The sequence below is a fragment of the Xiphophorus couchianus genome, chromosome 13 (assembly GCF_001444195.1).
Source record: "Xiphophorus couchianus chromosome 13, X_couchianus-1.0, whole genome shotgun sequence".
NCBI lineage: Eukaryota > Metazoa > Chordata > Actinopteri > Cyprinodontiformes > Poeciliidae > Xiphophorus > Xiphophorus couchianus.
Genome location: NC_040240.1, coordinates 22,883,807 through 22,902,688, shown reverse-complemented (window position 1 = coordinate 22,902,688; position 18,882 = coordinate 22,883,807). Strand labels below are relative to the sequence as shown.

Below are 18,882 nucleotides of genomic sequence, written 5' to 3'. Positions count from 1 at the left end.
TTGGGTATTCATCCGTGTAGGCGTGTGTGTGTAGGTGCATGTTTGTGGATGATATCACCCTGCATATTGTTGCGGGGCCATGTGTGGTTGCGGATGTGTTTTAACTAGGATCATTAGAGCAGCACACCTACACCTGTCTCATCCAGTCACTGAAGTGAGGGTGCATTAGGGAAGTGCTTCCCATCCTCTGTAATTTAGGCTCTTAGGAGTTCACTTGTTAGGCTGCATAAAATAGTTGGTGTGAAAACTGCAGAACAGTAACAAATGGAAAATTTGTTGAAATTCACCTGTGATCTCCTTTTAAAAACTGTACAGACACACTTTCATATTTCTTTTTTATAATGAAGCTAGCATTAATAAAAACATCCACCAGTATTTGTTGAATTCTGTTTAGTGTTCCTGTCCAGAAATACACATTAACAGGCCAAATGTCTATTAAAGGGCCGGCACACAGACGCATGAAACAAACAACCATAACCAACAGTTCATGGTCAGTAGTTAGTCTAACATGCTTTGGATGATGGGAGAAAGATAGAGCACATAAAAATAGAAAGAATATCCAAACTCCACAATTTGATTTGAATCCAGGACCTCATTGTAATGCGGGAAGCAGACAGACTTCTACATTATTGTGCCATCTCCAATCACAGCATTATGGAAAAAAAAAAAATAGAAGTCCCAAAAGCCAAATTGATAGTTACAAATTGTTAATTTTGTCCTGACAGCTGCCTTGGCATAACTTCATTTTTTAAATTGCAGCAGAACCAAACAGGAAGCTAAATGAGTATTTTGGGTGACATGTGAAAGTATTGATCACATCAGTAATTAAACACAGCTGGCAGCGCGTATAAACAGGCTGCGGGTCGATTTGCACCTTTACTAATTTGCAGCCCCATTTACCCATCCTGACCCCGTTTCATTTCGTACATGCAAACTAATCATTTTGTGCCCCGAATATTGTTTTATTTATCTTGGTAATTAAGCACTTAATTAAAATATATGGTTTAAGAATTATGTTTGTAAAGTTCTGATTTGTCAATACTAATTTTAACCGATTCTGATTCCTCTTAAAGAACTATTAGGATGGAACAGTATTCAAAATACTTTATGTTGTATCTGACATCTCCATTTTAAAAAAAAATCTTCATAATAATCTGAAATGAAAAATGAAATTTTGTACCATAGTTAGGTTAGTCAGAGTTTTCACAAAATCATTGAGCTGACGGAGCGCCTTTGGTAAATTCTGTTAAGCCTTCCTATTATCTGCTGGAAGTGTCGCTCTCTCGCACCCTGAATGAACCACAGACATGGCTCAATATGTTGCAGACAATACATTTCACTTTTAGATCATTTCTTATTTCTCTGTGCTTCCGCTGACTTCAGTTCTCAACACCTCACTGATGAGGAAAATGACTAAATCTGAGTCATCTTCACTCAGTAACCGGTGCCACTCCAAAGAGTGTTGGTGTTGCTGTCAGTCACACTAGTAATGGTTTGTATGCTGCCACATCATAGTAAAAGCTCCCAGGCTGTTGCAATAAGGTCACTTTTCACGGCTTTTATCAACACATTCATTGAGTAGAAGCTGATATTTGATGGCAGATTTTGAGTCAAGAGTATGTCAGTAAGGAAAGTATTATTGATGGTTTTTTCTTAACAACAGATGTTTTTTTTTCTTCAAAGTCAAATGAATAAAACTCGACGTAAGAAATCAAACAAAAATGGCCATGAAAAAGGTCCTCTTTGTCTATGACAGCAGTTGTAAAGGACAACTATTTACATTTTTACTGCCCTATTAAGAAATGTTAATGTTGTGAAACCTTAATTGAAACCTTCCATTAAGAAATTTTAATCCGGCATCTCATTCATAACAACACAATAGTCTTTGCTGCCAGTTGGTGTGATGAAACAAATTAATAACTCACTTTGTGAACTGTTGTTTTGTTTCTTGATTGATCCTTAAGAGAAATAATAAAAACAGCCATCAAGTGCTCTTTCTGAGAGCTGCTGAGTCACACCAACGTCCTGAATGAGGCCAGAGCGAAAAGCCCTACTGGACCCAGGTGCCGCCCGAGGACATGTTCTGTTTGAGTGTGGGGTGTAGCTGCACGCGATTATGCGATTTGTGCAGCACTACAGCTGAATGATCACACTTTCAAGCTGTTTGTAAGCCTCTAGACGCCTACCTTTGGGTGAAATCAGCAAGTTCTCACCCACTCTGTGCAGGCTGCTTGGAAGGCATTCTTGGAAATGCAGGGAATCACTGACAGGTGAGCAGTGAGCAGGTCAGAGAGTTTGTGTAGCCTCCTGACAATACGTTCTGCAGCTTTTAAATTGGTGATGTAACTATCAGAAGTGAGATGTGCTTTAAAATGCAGTCTGTTCTGGGTTCTGTTTTTCAGTTGCATTCTTTAATTTCCTAAAATGCAAACTTGTCAGGGGTTTTAAATGGCTGTGCTTTCTTTTATGATGGGTGACTCCAGCTCTCCTATAGATTGTTTGGCCTGCGAGCTCATTCCCAGCGAGCTGGAGGAGGTGGATCGTCTGCAGCTTTCACCATTCATCATGGCTGTTTTGTGAGTCAGTGGTGATTAATCTGATTGGTGGTGTTCAGGCTCCGTGTGCCCCAGAGAGTACGTCGGGAACGGGCTTATGTGGCGAGCTAAATGGCCTCGACTGCGTTTATGCTTTCGACTTTCGGAGCGTCTCAGGTGTGCGCGTCACCGTCGGACATGTGGGAACATGGCTGGCGGTGTAGTCAGCGCAGGGCTTCCTTCAGGAACAAACATTACCATGTTGGTCAGTGACTATTCCACCTGATTCAACATCTGTGGGTGGAAGCTTCAGACTATGAATTTTAAAGCAGGCGGTCTTAACCCTTCACTGTTAAACAGAAGAAGAATTTCCGGTAAAAAAAAGGACAAATGTGACTGTGTAAAACTCCACTCTCGTTCTTTATATGGACAAATTATTATCTGTTTTCATAATTCTGTTTTAATCTGGTTTAAGAGTTAATTAATTAGGGTTTTTTTTTTCCTTAAGCTAAAGTAGGATAGTTTTTGCCCAGAAATGGTTAACATCAGAGTTTTTAATGGTTTCTAAGAAATTGGAATACATTCAAATAGAAATGTTGACTATTGGGTGTCAGCTTGTCACTGGGCTTTCATTATGAATATGATAGCTGTGAAAAAGGCTGCCTGGCAGTCTGCTATGTAGCACACTATATATAAATTATAAAATGTTATTTTCAAGCAATTAGAATGTTTTAGAAACCTAACAGGTAATGGTTTTATCTTGCTGGAATATTTTAGGTCTGACTCTAAAATACTGGCAGTTACTGGTACCAGCAGTCATTTTGGTGACAGCTTGCACTGCCTGGGTTTTCTAGGAATTTCTGGCAGGAGCTTTCAATATTTTAAAGTGCTTTGACTGATGTTTGAGTATTTGTGAAATCCGTTTGGGGTCCATTAGTGGCTCTATTGACCTCCTTTGGGTTAAAGTTATTAGTTTGCGTTTGCTCATGATGAATAACAACTAACTGAGAATAAATCTGTACTGAATGGGTTTTATGTTCTACAGTAGGACCGGGAGCAAACGTATGCTCAACGTGGACAGCATTTGTTTTACTTGCAGGTGATGTTGGATGATGCTATTTTCTCAGGATTCAGTATTCATAGTTGAGCTCCCTGATAATAACAAAAAAATCAAATCATGACAAACTTATCAGTAAATAGTCCAACTGACAATATTAATGCATTTAAACTTTAGTAACTAGGGAGCCAAAATAATTCATCAGGTGTGAAAATCTGCTGCAGAGAGACTTCAAACAGGCTAAATATCTTATCGGCATCCAAAGTGTGAATACAATGGACAAATAATGTTGCTCCTTTGAGATAAATAGTATTGGTTATTTTGGAAAAAAAAAGTATTTTTGAATTCAAATTTAGATTTGAAATAAAACTTCACAATGATATTGCTGTGATGATATTGACAGTATATGATGCAGTTTTAACCTAAAGACATGCATGTTACGGTTAACGCTCACTGTAAGCCATTCTTTATTGCACAATTTTCTTGGGCTTCCAACATATGAAATTGAAAAATGATTAATTTCCTAAAACAAGAATAATGTTTCATCAAACATAACATCCCGTAAGAAAAAATGAAATCATTTTAACCTGGTTTAAAAATGAAGACAGCCCAAATAAAAGGTAATAAAATGACTCGACTCAATAATGTTGAGCTGTTCCAATTTCTTTTCTTGTATTTATCTATAAAACATAAAGTCAGATTACTTTGTTGTATAATAGAGTGATGAAGTTCTTGTTTGCTTTTTGCTTAAATGTTTCAGAGCCTCAAACATGTTTAGCAACCACAGTTTGACTGTTGATTTGATGATCATTTTCTGAAATTATTTGTTATATACCAGATGTATTCATACCTTTTAAAGGACTCCACTTTATTCTCATAAGTTCACAGTGACTTTGTTTCTCATCTGTTCCTAAATGTCTGATGTTTGGGACAAAAACAATTTTTTTCTGCTTTTAGAGATTTTAGAGAGTTTGGCCTAGTCATGAATAGAATTTTTTTCCCTTAAATAAAATAATAAGTACAGACTATCTTTGTCTGTTAGGATAATTTTTCTGATCTGAAACACAAAGAAGCAAGAAGAGAAGAAATGTGATTTTTGTCTTTTATTAACAGAACAGAAGTTGCAACAGCCACTAATGAACAATTCTTTATGAATGTCTAGTTGCTTTTTCAAAGTTTTCCCAGCATCCCGCCTGACTGTTTCTGGTCGAGACAGTTCTCCAAGAAAATGGAGGTCAGCAGCTGATGCATAAGGGCAAATAAATCGTCCAAAATACCATCTAATTAAAAATAGCTTCAGCAGCTCGTGTCATGTAACCAGAAATTCACATCAGTCGTAAATAAGGACAGAAAGCGTATAAACACACTGGAAGTGATTTTCATGCCTTGATGCATTAGATGTAATTGGCAATAGTAAACCTTCCATGGCTGCACAAAAGTGACTCCAGTCACAAGGTATCCACCATTTAATGTGTATAGTCTTTCACTCTTGACTGGTCTTTAATTTTGCAAGTTGAACGTCCCTTTCTGTACACAATTAAACCCTTACATATTTCCAGAATATAAACATATGTAAATGTTGACAACAAAATTGGGGTTTACACTCACACTGAGGAAAAGGATTATTTTTATCTACCTAACACACTGAAACTGTAAAGCACTTGAAATAAAAACAAAAACCTGGTGAAGTAGGAAAGAGGTTGAGTAAAGCAAGAGCGGAGCAAATGGTGCGAGGTGAATCCGTGTCAAGAGTAACTATGCAATATGCAAATGTTTTAATTAATTACATCATTCCCGCTCAGCTTATTAATCCACATGCTCTCTTCATAACTGTGAAGCAGATCTTGACAGTCACTATGAATGAGGACAATTGTGAGACATCTCACACACTGATTTTTTTTTTCACTCTTTGCTGTAAAGTCCCAAAGCTGCTGCCCTGCAAAGCCACTATTTCTTTGAAAAGACCATCGACTGAAAAATTAGTCAAACTAATCCATGTGATAATTATTCCACTTTCCTAGGGAAAAAAAGAGGTGCCATTTTTTTTGGAGACAGCTTTGGAGGGTGAAAATGAAACATCCTGTTTTGCAGTCATGTATGTGCAGCAGTGGGATGTTTGCCACACAATCCAATCTGTTGAAGATGGTGGATGAGCTTGGCAGAAAGTCTGGCCTCACACATCTGCTCCTCCCTCACAGCCAACTGGGAGGCGCCGGTCCAGTGAGGAGCGTTTTCATTTTCTCATTCTGTTAGCGGTCCACAACTTCAGGCCTGAGTGCCATGACTAACCTCTTGGTAAATAATTAGAGTTGGAGCAGCGGCACTTGGTGGCCACTCAGCTTTGCTCGAGCTGCAGCACCAACAAGACAAGTCAATAAACGCTCTTAGCAAGAGCAGAGAAAGCTGCAAAGTCAGAATCTGCAGCTCAATAACAAAACATTAATATTGTGAAAACATTTAAGGTTTTTACTGTGTACAGGAAGGGCTGTTTATTTTGCAAAATTAAATCCAGTCAAAGAGGGAATCATGATGCTGCCACCTCCCTGCTTCATAGTTGAAATTATGTTCTCAGTTTTTTTAGCTTCCTGAAATGTTAATAAAGTTATTAAGAGCAAACGGTTCAGAAGCTTATAAAGCCATAACATCTTTATTTAGGGCTCCCATATGACTAGGGCAATAAATGCAATTTTCTATTACTTTATTTGTTTTTATTATCCTGGCATTTAGGGATTATAAATAATTTTGACACATCTAGATTACAATAAGCAGAAAATGCTTTTCATACAGCATGAAAACATCTGATTTCAACTGTATAATTTATAATTACAGAAATCTATTTTAATATTTAATTTATAAAATATCTTCATCATCTTCTCAAACATGTTTACTCCTCATGTTGCTTCTAAGGTTTGACATCCTGTTTTATGAACAGTTATGTTATAAAGCGACTGCTTATATTTGTATTTAGCTTTAAATCCTTTTATAAATGCAGAGATTCAGAGATTTGCTTGATTCAGATTTGTCTTCTAAAGCTTTGACCTGCTCATGACATTCAATATTTTCCTCCTTTGTAACTGGTCATTCATATCAGAATCTGTTTTTTAGATTCAAAACCACATTCAATTTGTATCCTTGCATATTTACGTCACCGATTTCTAATGTCACATATTTGACAGAGATCCCATTAAATTGCTGAACAAAAGTTTGAAGTGAATGAAATCATAAACTGTTTTCAGCTGCTGAGTGAGATTTCTGTAGTATCCATATCCAAGGATCATGCTCAAAATACCAACACTACATTCATATTTCTTTATATTTATTGCATTTGGGCATAAAATAAACTAGGCATTCTTTGTTTAGTTATCATTTATCTGGCATGTCCTTCAGTTTTATACATTTTGTCAGGTCTCAACTTCAAGCTATAAACTATTTTATTGGCATATTTTTTAAAGCAGATCAACACAAAGGCAAGCATTTTGAATGGAGAATTTTTTTTACAAATAAAAATCTAAAATGTTTTGTCTAGATATGTAGAAAGTTTAGTTGGTAGAAACATTTCTACCTGCAGTCACAGGTGGACGTCTTTTGGCAAATATCTGCACTTGCTTGCTCTTTCTCATGTAGAAATTAAAAACTGTGCCAATTTTTCTCCCATCCATTTTGTCTAAATAGCTCAGCCTCAGTCAGATTGGATGTAGAGCATCAGTGAACAGCATTTTTTAAAAAACAATTTCTTAAACCTCCCAACAAGATTAACATCTAGTTCTTCCACTTGAAAATCTTTTAATATCCTGCTGTGATTTATGGTTATCATATTATCACTGTCTACAATATAAATATGAGAATATCACTGTGCACATAGAATCCTTTTGTTTTGTCCTTTATATGAGTGGGTTTCCAAAGTAGGTTAACAGGCACCAAATAAATCTGATGCTACCATTATAGATTATTTTTCTGTACAGTGTGCTGTTACTGTATTTAAAATGTATATATTCATTCACTGTGATGCCACCAGTCTTGTTATGTTTTGTTTATTTCCATTTGAAGATTGGCCATGTGGAATTTGTTCTGATTTGAACATAAACTGACTTCAGCTCAGGGCTGCATGGTGGAGCAGTTTGTAGCGCTGAAGGTCCTGGGTTTACATCTGTCTGCATGAAGCTTGACTTTTCTCCCTGTGCATGTGTGAGTTCTCTCCGGGTACTCTGGTTTCCTCCGACAGTCCAGACACATGACTGTAATATCCAGGTTATTCGTAAGAACAAGCAGGTACCGACTGGATGGACGGATGAGTTCAGCTCCATCATGTCTCAGGCAGTGAAACGTCTTATGGTGGAAAGCAACAGGTTACATTTACTCATGTAATTGTAATTAAATAAAAATGTTGCATATTTGAACATTTTAAAGAAAGTTTAGTTTTTACTTGACTTTATTATGTGTTTGATATTGCAGCCAGTTAGGTTTGGAATCTCATCCATGACTAAAAATGTTTTTATTGAAGGGGGAAATGTCACTTCCATCCATCTGATATATTCAGTCTGTAGTTGGTTTTGGACAATTATGCTGGAAATAATGTCCCAATTGAATTATTGCCTGTTTAAAAGAATATGAAAATATGTAGTAGTAGCTGTACAGATGATAAAATAAGACATTTTCAATCGTGGCTCTATGAGGTGCATTTGTTGATCTAATTGTACAAATTCCAGTTTACAGGAAGAAAACTCGGTGCAGGAATAGAAACAGATACTTCTAAATGTGTGACTGAGAATCAATTAGGATTCCTAGAATGTGTTTGTTTCTGTCTTCAGCAGCACTTTAACCATACGCTTTTATTGTGCTTTAAAGTGCCTTTTCATTATTCTTTTAATTAAATGTAGATGGTGTTTAATTAAACTTTACTCCTTTAGCTACTGCTAACTCACTAGCTCCAGTATCTCACACAGATTAAAACAAAAACTACTGAATTGTGACGACAAGAAGGAACTGTAGTTAAACTGAGAGAAAAGCCAATTTAATGGTTTCCATATCCGGAGCCATATTTTGTCATGTTGGAGATTGGCAACAGACCCCCATCCCTGCAGGCAAACTGGATGAATCCATGTTTTGTTACTGGACAAATTTTAGGGTTTGGATTTCAATGAGGTGAGTGAAATCACGTCCACTGTAACTCTAGTTTTACACTCTTTTAATCCCTGTATCTTGATATATTGGACAATTATAATGCTTAGTGCACAATATGTACATTAATACAAATCCAAACAATTAGTCTGAACAGTGCACAGACGGTTCAGGTCTGCAACAAGCACATCGCCCTCCATGAAAAGCCGTTTTACATCACTGTGTGCAATAACAGACAGTTAATGGAGGCCTGGACCTCGTGGAATACTTCACTCTTTATGTAGTCATCTGAAAACCAGGGTACATTTATGGATTTTTATTTTGAAGCTCGTTTTGTTTCATCGCTGCATCAGTGGACAACACAAGGGCAGTGCATTGACCTTTATGGACAGAGTTCACCATGCTGAAGGCTCTGCAAGCTTCGCCCCACTCCATATTAGAATACAGAGCTACGCTGTTGCAAGTGCTGCTGCTGCTGCTGCTGCTGCATGCCCTTATGCACTGGCTCTCTTCCCAGCATGCTTCATAGAAGGGAGGTGTCAGGAGAAGGGGGTGAATAGAGATGAGAGGAGGCAGAGAAAGGTTGAGATTGTGGGGTGGATGAAAGGAAATGGTGTTAAAAGGAGGAATTGAGTGGATGAGGACGAGTAAACTGAGAGCAGATCCTTTAAAACATGCTAGTTCTGAGACGATGAGACGGGTTTTTTTTTTCTTCAAATTTGTGGCGCATTTACAAATATTCTAAACATGAAATGAGTAAATTCTTTCAGCGTTGCATTTTTTGTCCTCTGTTGTTGTTTTACATTATCTCTTTTCAGTGGTGCTAAGCTATTCCTAGTGAAACACTCCAACCCACGCACAGCCAGGGAGGGAGGGAAGGAGTGAATGGATGGATGGATGGAGTGAGGAAAGATAGTGTTTGTGCCATGACGGAGGGGGTCACCGCCTGTCAGGGAGCTTTTGTGTCTTTAAAACTCATGTGCAGTTGCCAATGAAAGTCAGTCATGCATGCAATATGGAAACAGACCTACAGTGTACTGTAAACATGACACAGATGAACAACATCTATGCATTAGTGCGTAAACTGTCCCCTAATGCACACACTCTGTTTTCTATTCTGGCTAATTAATGCTCCACTCATTACTGATTGGTTGAATTCCGGGTCTGCATTTTTATTTAATAAAAATTTCAGCGCAATAAAACTTATTTGTAAAGTAATTGTTACAATGCATTGCAAAATTATTGATATTTGTTGAACTTTTTTGAGTTTTGCCACATTGCACTTATAATGAGACTAAACACACTATTAGTATGGTGACACATGGTGGTGGCAGCATCATGGTGTGGGATTGTTTTTCTCTGAATGGTGTTTGGAGGATGAATGGAGTTAAATACAAAGCAATCCTGGAAGAAACCTTGTGAGAGGCTGCAGAGCTAGGGGCGTTTATTGCACCGTTTATCATTATCGTAAAAATGCCATCATAAGACTTTTGATTAACTATCAGTAGTTAATTCCAATTAACGATGTTTGAAAACTGTTGAAATGTAATTATACCATTTTTTCTCATTTGTTTCATTAGTAATACATTTCAGAAAACTCAGAAATATGATTAAATGCATTTACTACATGCAGTTTCATGATAAAAAAACACACTTCTTTATGTGACTGGTGTCCTGAAGAAGCCTTGTCAACATCAGTGTTTGTTTGTAGGGCTGTGGTTTTCTTTTAGCTTCATAGTTGTCCACTACCTTTTGTTGGTCTATCACTTAAATTAATAATAAATAAAATGCCCCACATTTTGTGGCTTTATGTAAAAAAGGAACAGGGTCCTGTTTTACAAAAACTGCCTGTTTTACTTTAGCAACCAAAAGCCTTAACAGAAATGTAAGTCACTGGCAGTAGCCATGTCCATATGCTTCGCGATCTACAAGTTGTCATCCCTGTAAGTGAGGCACAACATTACAGAGTCGCCAAACTCTAAAAGCTTGCATCGCTCAGGGAAGGATTACTCATACATTTAGGTTTTATAACACTCAGCGCTTAAAATAACTGCATTTTCAAGTAGACGATTACTGCAGTTTAGATAAATGAATAGAAAAATATTGACGTTTTGTTTGCTGATACATTACTGGCAAATCATACAATGAACAAATTAAGAAAAATACCAAGACATAGTGTTTTTCAGAGATTTATTCTCTTAAATAAGACAAGTAGAGTTGCAGCTTTGGCCATAAAAGAGAAATTAATTTATCTGAACAAAGTTGTTACTGTTCAAAGTAGTGTAACAAAAGCATATGTAAAATGATTTGTGATGTAAAGGTGTTAATTCTGTTTAGTGATTCCTAGTACACACTGCTAGGAGGGAGTCAGCAAGACAAATTCATGCATGTGTGTCACAAGCACAGCAAGGCGGATGACCGAGATCAGCAGGGAGACGGGAGAAGCAGGAAGACAGAGGGATAACAGCGGGGATTTACATGCAGCCACACTGGCCTGTTCACCAGAAAATAGTGCAGACAGACAGACAGACAGACTGCCAGATCAGCTGGGGGACAGAATACAGGGTACAAATTCATCCATGACATGGATGTGGTGCTTAATTTTTCCTTTCAATGCTCTTTCTGTGTTATGTTAATTTTATTACATCTAATACCATACACTTCTTTAAATATAAGCATCATGTACAGATTCAACAGTCGTAATAAACAGAAAGAAATGGTACTTCAGCTCCATGCAGAGCATAAAAGTGTTAACTTCAATGTGTTAAATCCACACTTGTATACATGCGCTCACATATTCCCAGTTTTTATTGAATCATTACACTTGCCGCCTAGAAAGCCAGTAGAAGTTCGGCTATTTGTCAGCGGGGGCTTCTTAATTACGACATCTGAGGAAGCGGGTCGGAAAAGCCCCTGGAGGGTCGAGACACACTGATGTGAAGCCAAGCTGTCAGGGCAGCAGAGCGCCCAGAACTTTCCAGCAGAGAGGAGGACCGGCCTATTTAGGTTATTGTGATTCAGGATATAGTTCAGCTCCGACCCTAACCCCAGAACATGCTGTTCTTCTATTTTTCCCCCTTCACTTATATTTTACAACCGATCGTTTATTTTCTAAGCTCTCCTTCTCTGCTGCCTTGTCGAAGTCTTTCTTTCTTTGGCGCTGCTGCTCTGACTGCTACAGTATCAGCTGGAGGTATTGTTGTTGCTCCAGGAGATGAGTCTTGTCCTGATGGTGATCTCATTTTTGTTTGCTCTGAAATGTAACAGAAGGATCCAAGATTCTTGGGCGAAAGTGAAGAAAAAAATACTGTAAATTCTATCTGTAATTAGCAAATGACTGATACCATAAATTAAAGCTGCTTTTTTGTAACTGTGACCTGAAAATGAATCACAAGTGAGTTAAAATTAACAGCACTAACTGCTAGGTTATGTTTTCATTTTGAGGCATGTGTTTGAGGCGGTGTATTATTCTGACTCTGGATCCAAGTATATGGGCTCTGAATTGTGTATTGGCTCTATCTGAGTTCACTAAGATTTACAAAGTGTCACTTTTGTTTAGAGGCAAAAATCCAGTTCAATGACGGACATAAGAGTGGCGTTAATGAGAAATGTCTTTGCAGTTACAGTCAGTCATTAGCAGAACCTGACACAAAAAATATGCTTTATATTTATTAGCGATGCACCAATACAAACATTTAGACCAATGTAAATATCCAATATTAATATAGTTATGTTCAAGAACAGATATTTGGAGATATATATTGTATCTACAGTATTTCTTCACACTTTCAAAATAGTGGAAAAATTGCAACACTGACATTGCTTCACTCTTTCACTAAAACACCCCACAATTCTGTGGCAGACCGTAACAAAGTGGATGGATGGATGGATGGATGGATGGATGGATGGATGGATGGATGGATGGATGGATGGATGGAACAAAAATTCAAAATCCAAGTACTTTTCCAAATCATCCAGATTCTGAAAATATTAAATCCTAAGCTACTGTAAACTATATAGGATCACCAAATCTACACATTTATTTGCAGTATGACTTTCAAAGTATAACTCTAAAGCAGCAGAATATTTAGCAGAGACATAGAAATATTTTCTAATATTCTTAATAACTATAAATCTAACACAGCAGCTGTAGCCAGATGCAAGTTTTTCAAGAGAGTTGTTGATGGAATCGAAAGTTTAATTTAAACCATAAACAGCATAAACAGTGAACTTATCTGTTTATTTATGTCACCGTAGCAACATTTGACTATGTTTTCACATCTCACATGCTTTTCTGATATCCTGCATCCCTACTTTACAGAACGAGATTATTTTCTTTCATGAACAGACTAATTTTAGTCAGTGTCACACTTGATCAATATTCTGACTCATTTCATACATTTTGTAGTCACATCAACAGTATTATAAAATAATGAGATCTTTAGAGCAGTGTGATGCTGGACCACTCCCAGCGACGAAGGCCTCATTCTGCAAACAGAACACATTCACACATCCATTTCTTCCTCTGTCCCTCTGTCAGATGGGCCCATATGGCATCTCTCACGTCCCCTGCTACCTCTATCAAAGTCACATCTCTGCTGTCAGCTCCTGTTTTATGTGTGATGGTATGCTACATTCTGAGAAGCAGGCTACATTTTGTATGAAGCATGCTCTTCAATTATACATCTGATGATACCATTATAGTGTTGTACTGGTATCATTGCTTACTGTTTAAAGGTGGACTGCCATGTTTACAGCCCAATGCTGACACTATTACATGAGTGTATTCTGTTAAACCTGTTTAAATAATTTGCTAAATTTAGGAAAGACAAGTTCTGATTGTTGCTTTAAATAAAATGGGTTTGACGGAGGTGATAGGTCACAGTATGGAAAAACAAGCAGAAGCAGAGCTGACTGTTTAGACAGAAGCATTTATGTGGAGATGATGAACAAAGCCTACGATCCATCTTTGGATCTGACTTTCAGCAGAAAAATATGTAATTATAATGGGAAAATTACATAAGCCCATCCCTTAGTCTGTTCTCAATGTGTTTTAAAGAATCTGTAATGATTGTAGAATAATTTAATTCATGTTTGACAATCTATAAATAGAAAAGCCTTGAAAATGCTTCCCCTTTTTGTTTTTGCAAAATCAAACATTTCCCTGTGTTTGAATCTTCATCTTTTAGTGTTGATTCATGAACACTGCTACACAGTAGAGCTTTCAGGGACCCTGTATTGTAGCTGCTTGAAATCAACTTCTTTAACTTGTTAGGACTTTTGTTTGACAGATGAAATGTCTTTTTTTTATTTTAGGATTTGAAAAAAATGAACCTGAACTGAAAATGACCTTAAATGAAAAAAATGACTTTGAGCCAACTCAACTGTCATTGTTATTTTTAAATATATCGTTGTTAGTCAATGGCTGAATATATTCCACATATATTTATTCTAACAGTAATTTAGTTTATGCAGTCCAACAAAAACATAGAAGTGATGTGAACAATGTTCAGATTTCTCTGCTGAATTTGCAGATGTCATTAAAACTTGATGTATAAAGAAAATGTTTGTGAATAGTGTGAAAATCCATCACCGACGGGATACTGACCTATTTTTCATCTTTCTCCACAAGTTACTACAGACAACATGTACAAATATAGATTTTTAAGTGTTTCCCTCCTAATGTGATGCATGTTTTCTTGTCTTGCAGTGTGAAAACTGTGGGACCTGTGATCAAACCAGAGTGAACGACCAGATCGGGAACATCTCATTATCAAGTGGGGGAATTTTCCCAGCTCACCTTCTTTCAACTTTCAAACTCCTGTTATACATTTCACTTTATTCTTTTCTATTTTCCCTCCTTTTTCATGGCCAGGATGAAGGATTCAGAGCTTTTTCTTTATCTTCTTCTTTTTCTTTTCCAACGAGACCAAAAGCAGATGCCAAACTGACTGTGTCAAAGAAAAGCAAATTATAATTTTCTATGAAACTACATTTCTCTACATAATCATACAGTATTTAGTCTTTCCAGCCTCAGAACCTGATTTATTTGCCAACGTGAACCTTTAATGTCATATTAACAACTTATTTACTCCTGACTGCTTAATCTTTCAGTGTTTGCTGCTCTTAATATGAAAACTACGTGATTTTCCTACCAAGACCATAATCAGTGCATTATTGGTTCAAAGTGCTTTATAAACAGTTTGCGGAGTGACAGAGGAAGCGTGTGGTGAGAAGTGATAATTCTCTGACGGCGTCTGAAGGTTTTATTTTAAATCGGAGCGCCGTTTTGACTGACGGGTAACACAAGCCACGTTTGACCAGATAAATCCAAGCCCGCCATCATCACCGCCGTCGCTGCTGCTGCTATCTCAAAGGCTTAGACGTATACTGTCCTCTCAGTCTGCGCTGTGAAACACTGTTGACACTTTGCCTATCTCCTTCTTCCAGTTGCTTACATTAGAAAGGCTTCTCAGTCATTGTCGTCTCGTTTCTTCCATATGTTGAGCTTGATTGCTGACGTGAAATCCCCCTTTATCAAGTCCCACTGAACTCTTCAGCATTCCTATTTTTATTCATGAAAAAACATGCAATTTAAAACCCTTCACTGTACTCATGTTTGTACGTGAAAGAGAAATAATTTTATAAGAAGGAAAAAGAAAAGATCATAACCTGAAGCCATACCGAACACCAGCCATACAGATTAACCTTTACATTTGCAAAGCTTCTCACAGTGTTTTAGATTTTTGTTTTCTAACAAAGTGATCTTCGTCATATTGGTGCACACACACATTCAGGGAATCCATGAGGCAACAGCTCATGAAGAAAGCCCAAATTCGTATGTTTGGAGGAAAGAGGATCTTGTAAGTTTGTAGTTTTTCTAACTGCTTTTTCAAGAATTGTGCAATCAGATCGTCTGCGGCGTCAAATCGTGGCAGCCACAGTGACCACGCCGAGTTCCCCGTCTGCGTCCCGTTTTCCTCTGCATTGACGGATGAATCCAGACAGTTTCATGTCTGTTCTGTGGGCAGAACCTCTCTGCCCTGCTAGAACCGGGCCCAAGCCCTCCTTTGTTCTCTTCTGTTGGGCCAAGCTAAACTCAGAGCAGAGACACTCGAGCAAGGGTATCGAACGCACATAAAGGTTTTTTTTTTTTTTTTTAAAGAACAGTCTTCAGTTTTAAGTTCTCACCAGCTTCCATTGACATTCCAGTTTAATGGACTGACCGTTTCCTTCCAGTAGCTGCTGGAAAAACTCTTCTTCTTGAAAGTCCTGATGCTGCTCGATGCTGTTCATCTGCAGTAAATTCATTCAACAACATCACAGTTTTTAAACCCCAGCATTTAGACCAAACTCCTAAGCATACAGACCTTTACTGATTCCTCTAAGTTACTTAATGGAGCTAATTATGGAAATTGATAGTGTCCTTAGAAGATGTACAAACTGAAGAAGCTTGTGCCAAATTCAAACTGATTTTCTTTCAGCTTGTTAGCCAAACAAAGCTGAGAACTCTGAAGCTGCCATCACTGTTGTTTACAGACACATAGCCTGGAATAAGATTATTTTCTTTCCATGTCAGATTATTATTATTATTTTTAATTTACAACGGACAACAGAAGTGCCAAACTCCCGAAAGAATAGATCCAACATCGGTTCGAGCGATCTGAAGTTTACATACAGCGCTAAATGTTTACAATCCACCGTTTCCATAGCAATTTGTTACGTGCCAAACCGAGCGTTCCCATTGGTCATTTTGTTAAGAGTTTACAGTTTTCCTCAAACTCTTCTCTTTTGTTTACAGTAAATGTGTAAATACTGCCATTTAGAAAAGTTTTGAGTTTTGGCCAAGGGGAATAAATGCCACTCTGTCAGCTGACAGACCTATACTAATTATTCAGAACCCAGTGCCATTCAACACAGTCATATTGTGAAGTTAAAGTTGGCTGATTTATTAAACTGTTTTACAGGCAGTTTGTTTAGGGCCTAAAATCTCTGAAAACCTCAATGTTTACACAAGCTGCTTTTGGGAGGGATTTCTATCCAGAGAAATGTTTACATTCAGATGAACGAGTGAAATGCCAAACACATTCATAAAACAGCTGCTGAACTGCATCTGAACTAACAACTGAAGTTGAAACATTTTCATCACAAAGGTTTTTATATTTCAGCCAGACGCCATCTTGGAGTTGAACTCTGATAATTGATTTCCTTTTCTAAATCACGGCTGAAGAACTTTATCCCAGAACAATGAAGTCCACGCTTTCAAAGAGGATGATTTCCCTTTTTGTCATCCTGTTGCTTTTCTCCTGCCTTCCTGTTTCCTCCCTGACTGTTACCGTGGAGCGGCGAGATGCCGACGGCGACGGCAGGACGCTTGGCAGCAGCAGTGGCGCCTCTGCTGGAAAAACGGGCAGCACCTTGTTCCTCCTGACCGGCTACAAGTCAAACCCCCGTGGCGGATCCAAAGTGCCACCGAAAACGGCTGAGATGAAGGACGATGACGAACCGGCGGCGATGGCTGAGCTCCCACCGAAGCCCCTCCCACAGAGGATGTTTCCACGGAACGCTACGGAAAACCCACTGAAGCCTCCGCTCAGTGGGGCCCAGGTGGCCCCGCCGCTGGTGGATAATGGAGAAGTTTGCAGGTATGAATGTTCTGTGATGCAGTTATTTTTGTTAAAGTCAAATTTTACTTGTGAAATTCCAAAAAAAAAAAAAGTTTAGTATTCTGCCAAGCAGATCCAAAAGGGAAAAAAAAGCACTACAAAGGTAGTAAAATAACTACAGAACAATAGTTCCACAATTTGAAAAGTCAATTGGTATCTAAAAAGGTAATATAATATTTTTTTTTCTAACAGAAAATAAACTATAATCCCTACTTCTATTAAAATAACATATTAGTTTACAGTTATGTCAATAATATCACATTTGATTCTTATTATTTCAATTCTGATACATAGAATTGGGCAGAATTGCAGAATAAATACTTTCTGAACTTAGCAGTAGTTTCCAGTTTGCCCCAGCTTCAGTTCGCTGCTTTACATTCATGCCTGTTGTTACAGTTAAAAATGAAATTGCAGTGGTACTTTAATAAAGGGGATGGGTGATGCTACATTTGGAATCTACATGACAAAAGATTTTCACAACTGGAAATACATTCAAACATCTTTTGTAAGCATGAAAAAATTGGTTTAGAAATCGTTTAGCCAGCTGGCCAACAGTGCACAGGTGTGGGTGAACAAGCACTAAGTTACTTAATACTCCACAAAGCCAAACTAAGCTCTGGTCATTGTGGCACTTTGCCTGGTATTTCTTTAAAATGACTTTAAAATTTAAGCTGTCTATTATACTATGCTTTTAAAAAAAACCTGGAATTGACTTGGTACCCTAGATCCACCTGTGAAGGCGTAGTCGACATGTAACATGCCGCTTTAGTGCTAAATATGTTAATCTCCAGATATTAGAAAAGGTTCCACATGAATGGAAATACAGCCAGAGAGACTAAAAGCCTGTTAGAAACAGACAACAGATAAAAAGCTGAGCTGTTTGCATGAAATTTCACCGGATGGAAGTGTTCATGTTGTCCAGCCAAATCTGCAGGTCGAGCTCATCCCTGTTTAACAAGGTCAAAAAGGGAAAATAAAATAAAATGAGAAAAATTGACGGGAGCAAGAAAAACAAACGAAGGCTGAAAATTAAAATCTGAAAAGTGCATTTGTTACTTTAGGTTAAGTTTAAGAAAAAGGATTATAATATATTCCCATTTGCAGAAGTGAGGCTGCTGTTTGAGTGACTGCAGCTTCCACCGGCTCGTTTAATGTGTTCATCTTACTGAATGCCATAAAAGCAAAGAACATCATGATTCTCCTGCAGCTCTCTTCTTGATCCCACCAAAGCTCATGTTCTGCACTGAGAGGCGTCTTGCTGTTGCTAAGCAACAGATAATCAGCTCTAAATCAGTTGTCTGTTGGCAAGCCACACACTGACACCACATTCAGGCAGCCAGAAGTAGAACAAGCAGGGAAATATAAGACAAGATCCAAAACATACATAAGCTTTCAACTTTTAATCTGTTTTAATTTGTTATTCATGACTTCTGTTATTTACTATCTTGCCTAGTGTTATTCTGTTATTTACTATCTTGCCTACTATCTTGTAACTTTTGTTGCTTTT

At 37.7% G+C, this 18,882-nt stretch overlaps 1 protein-coding gene across 2 annotated transcripts in view; it reads left to right on the top strand.

Annotated features, from left to right (window-relative positions):
• shisa7b (shisa family member 7) overlaps nucleotides 1–18,882 on the top strand; it is a 39,138-nt gene that overhangs the window by 1,291 nt on the left and 18,965 nt on the right. For both annotated transcript variants that reach the window (XM_028036413.1, XM_028036414.1), the window contains exon 2: nucleotides 14,420–17,354. In XM_028036413.1, the coding sequence (XP_027892214.1) occupies nucleotides 16,957–17,354 (398 nt within the window). In that variant the 5' untranslated portion in view covers nucleotides 14,420–16,956. The remainder of the gene's footprint in view (nucleotides 1–14,419; nucleotides 17,355–18,882) is intronic.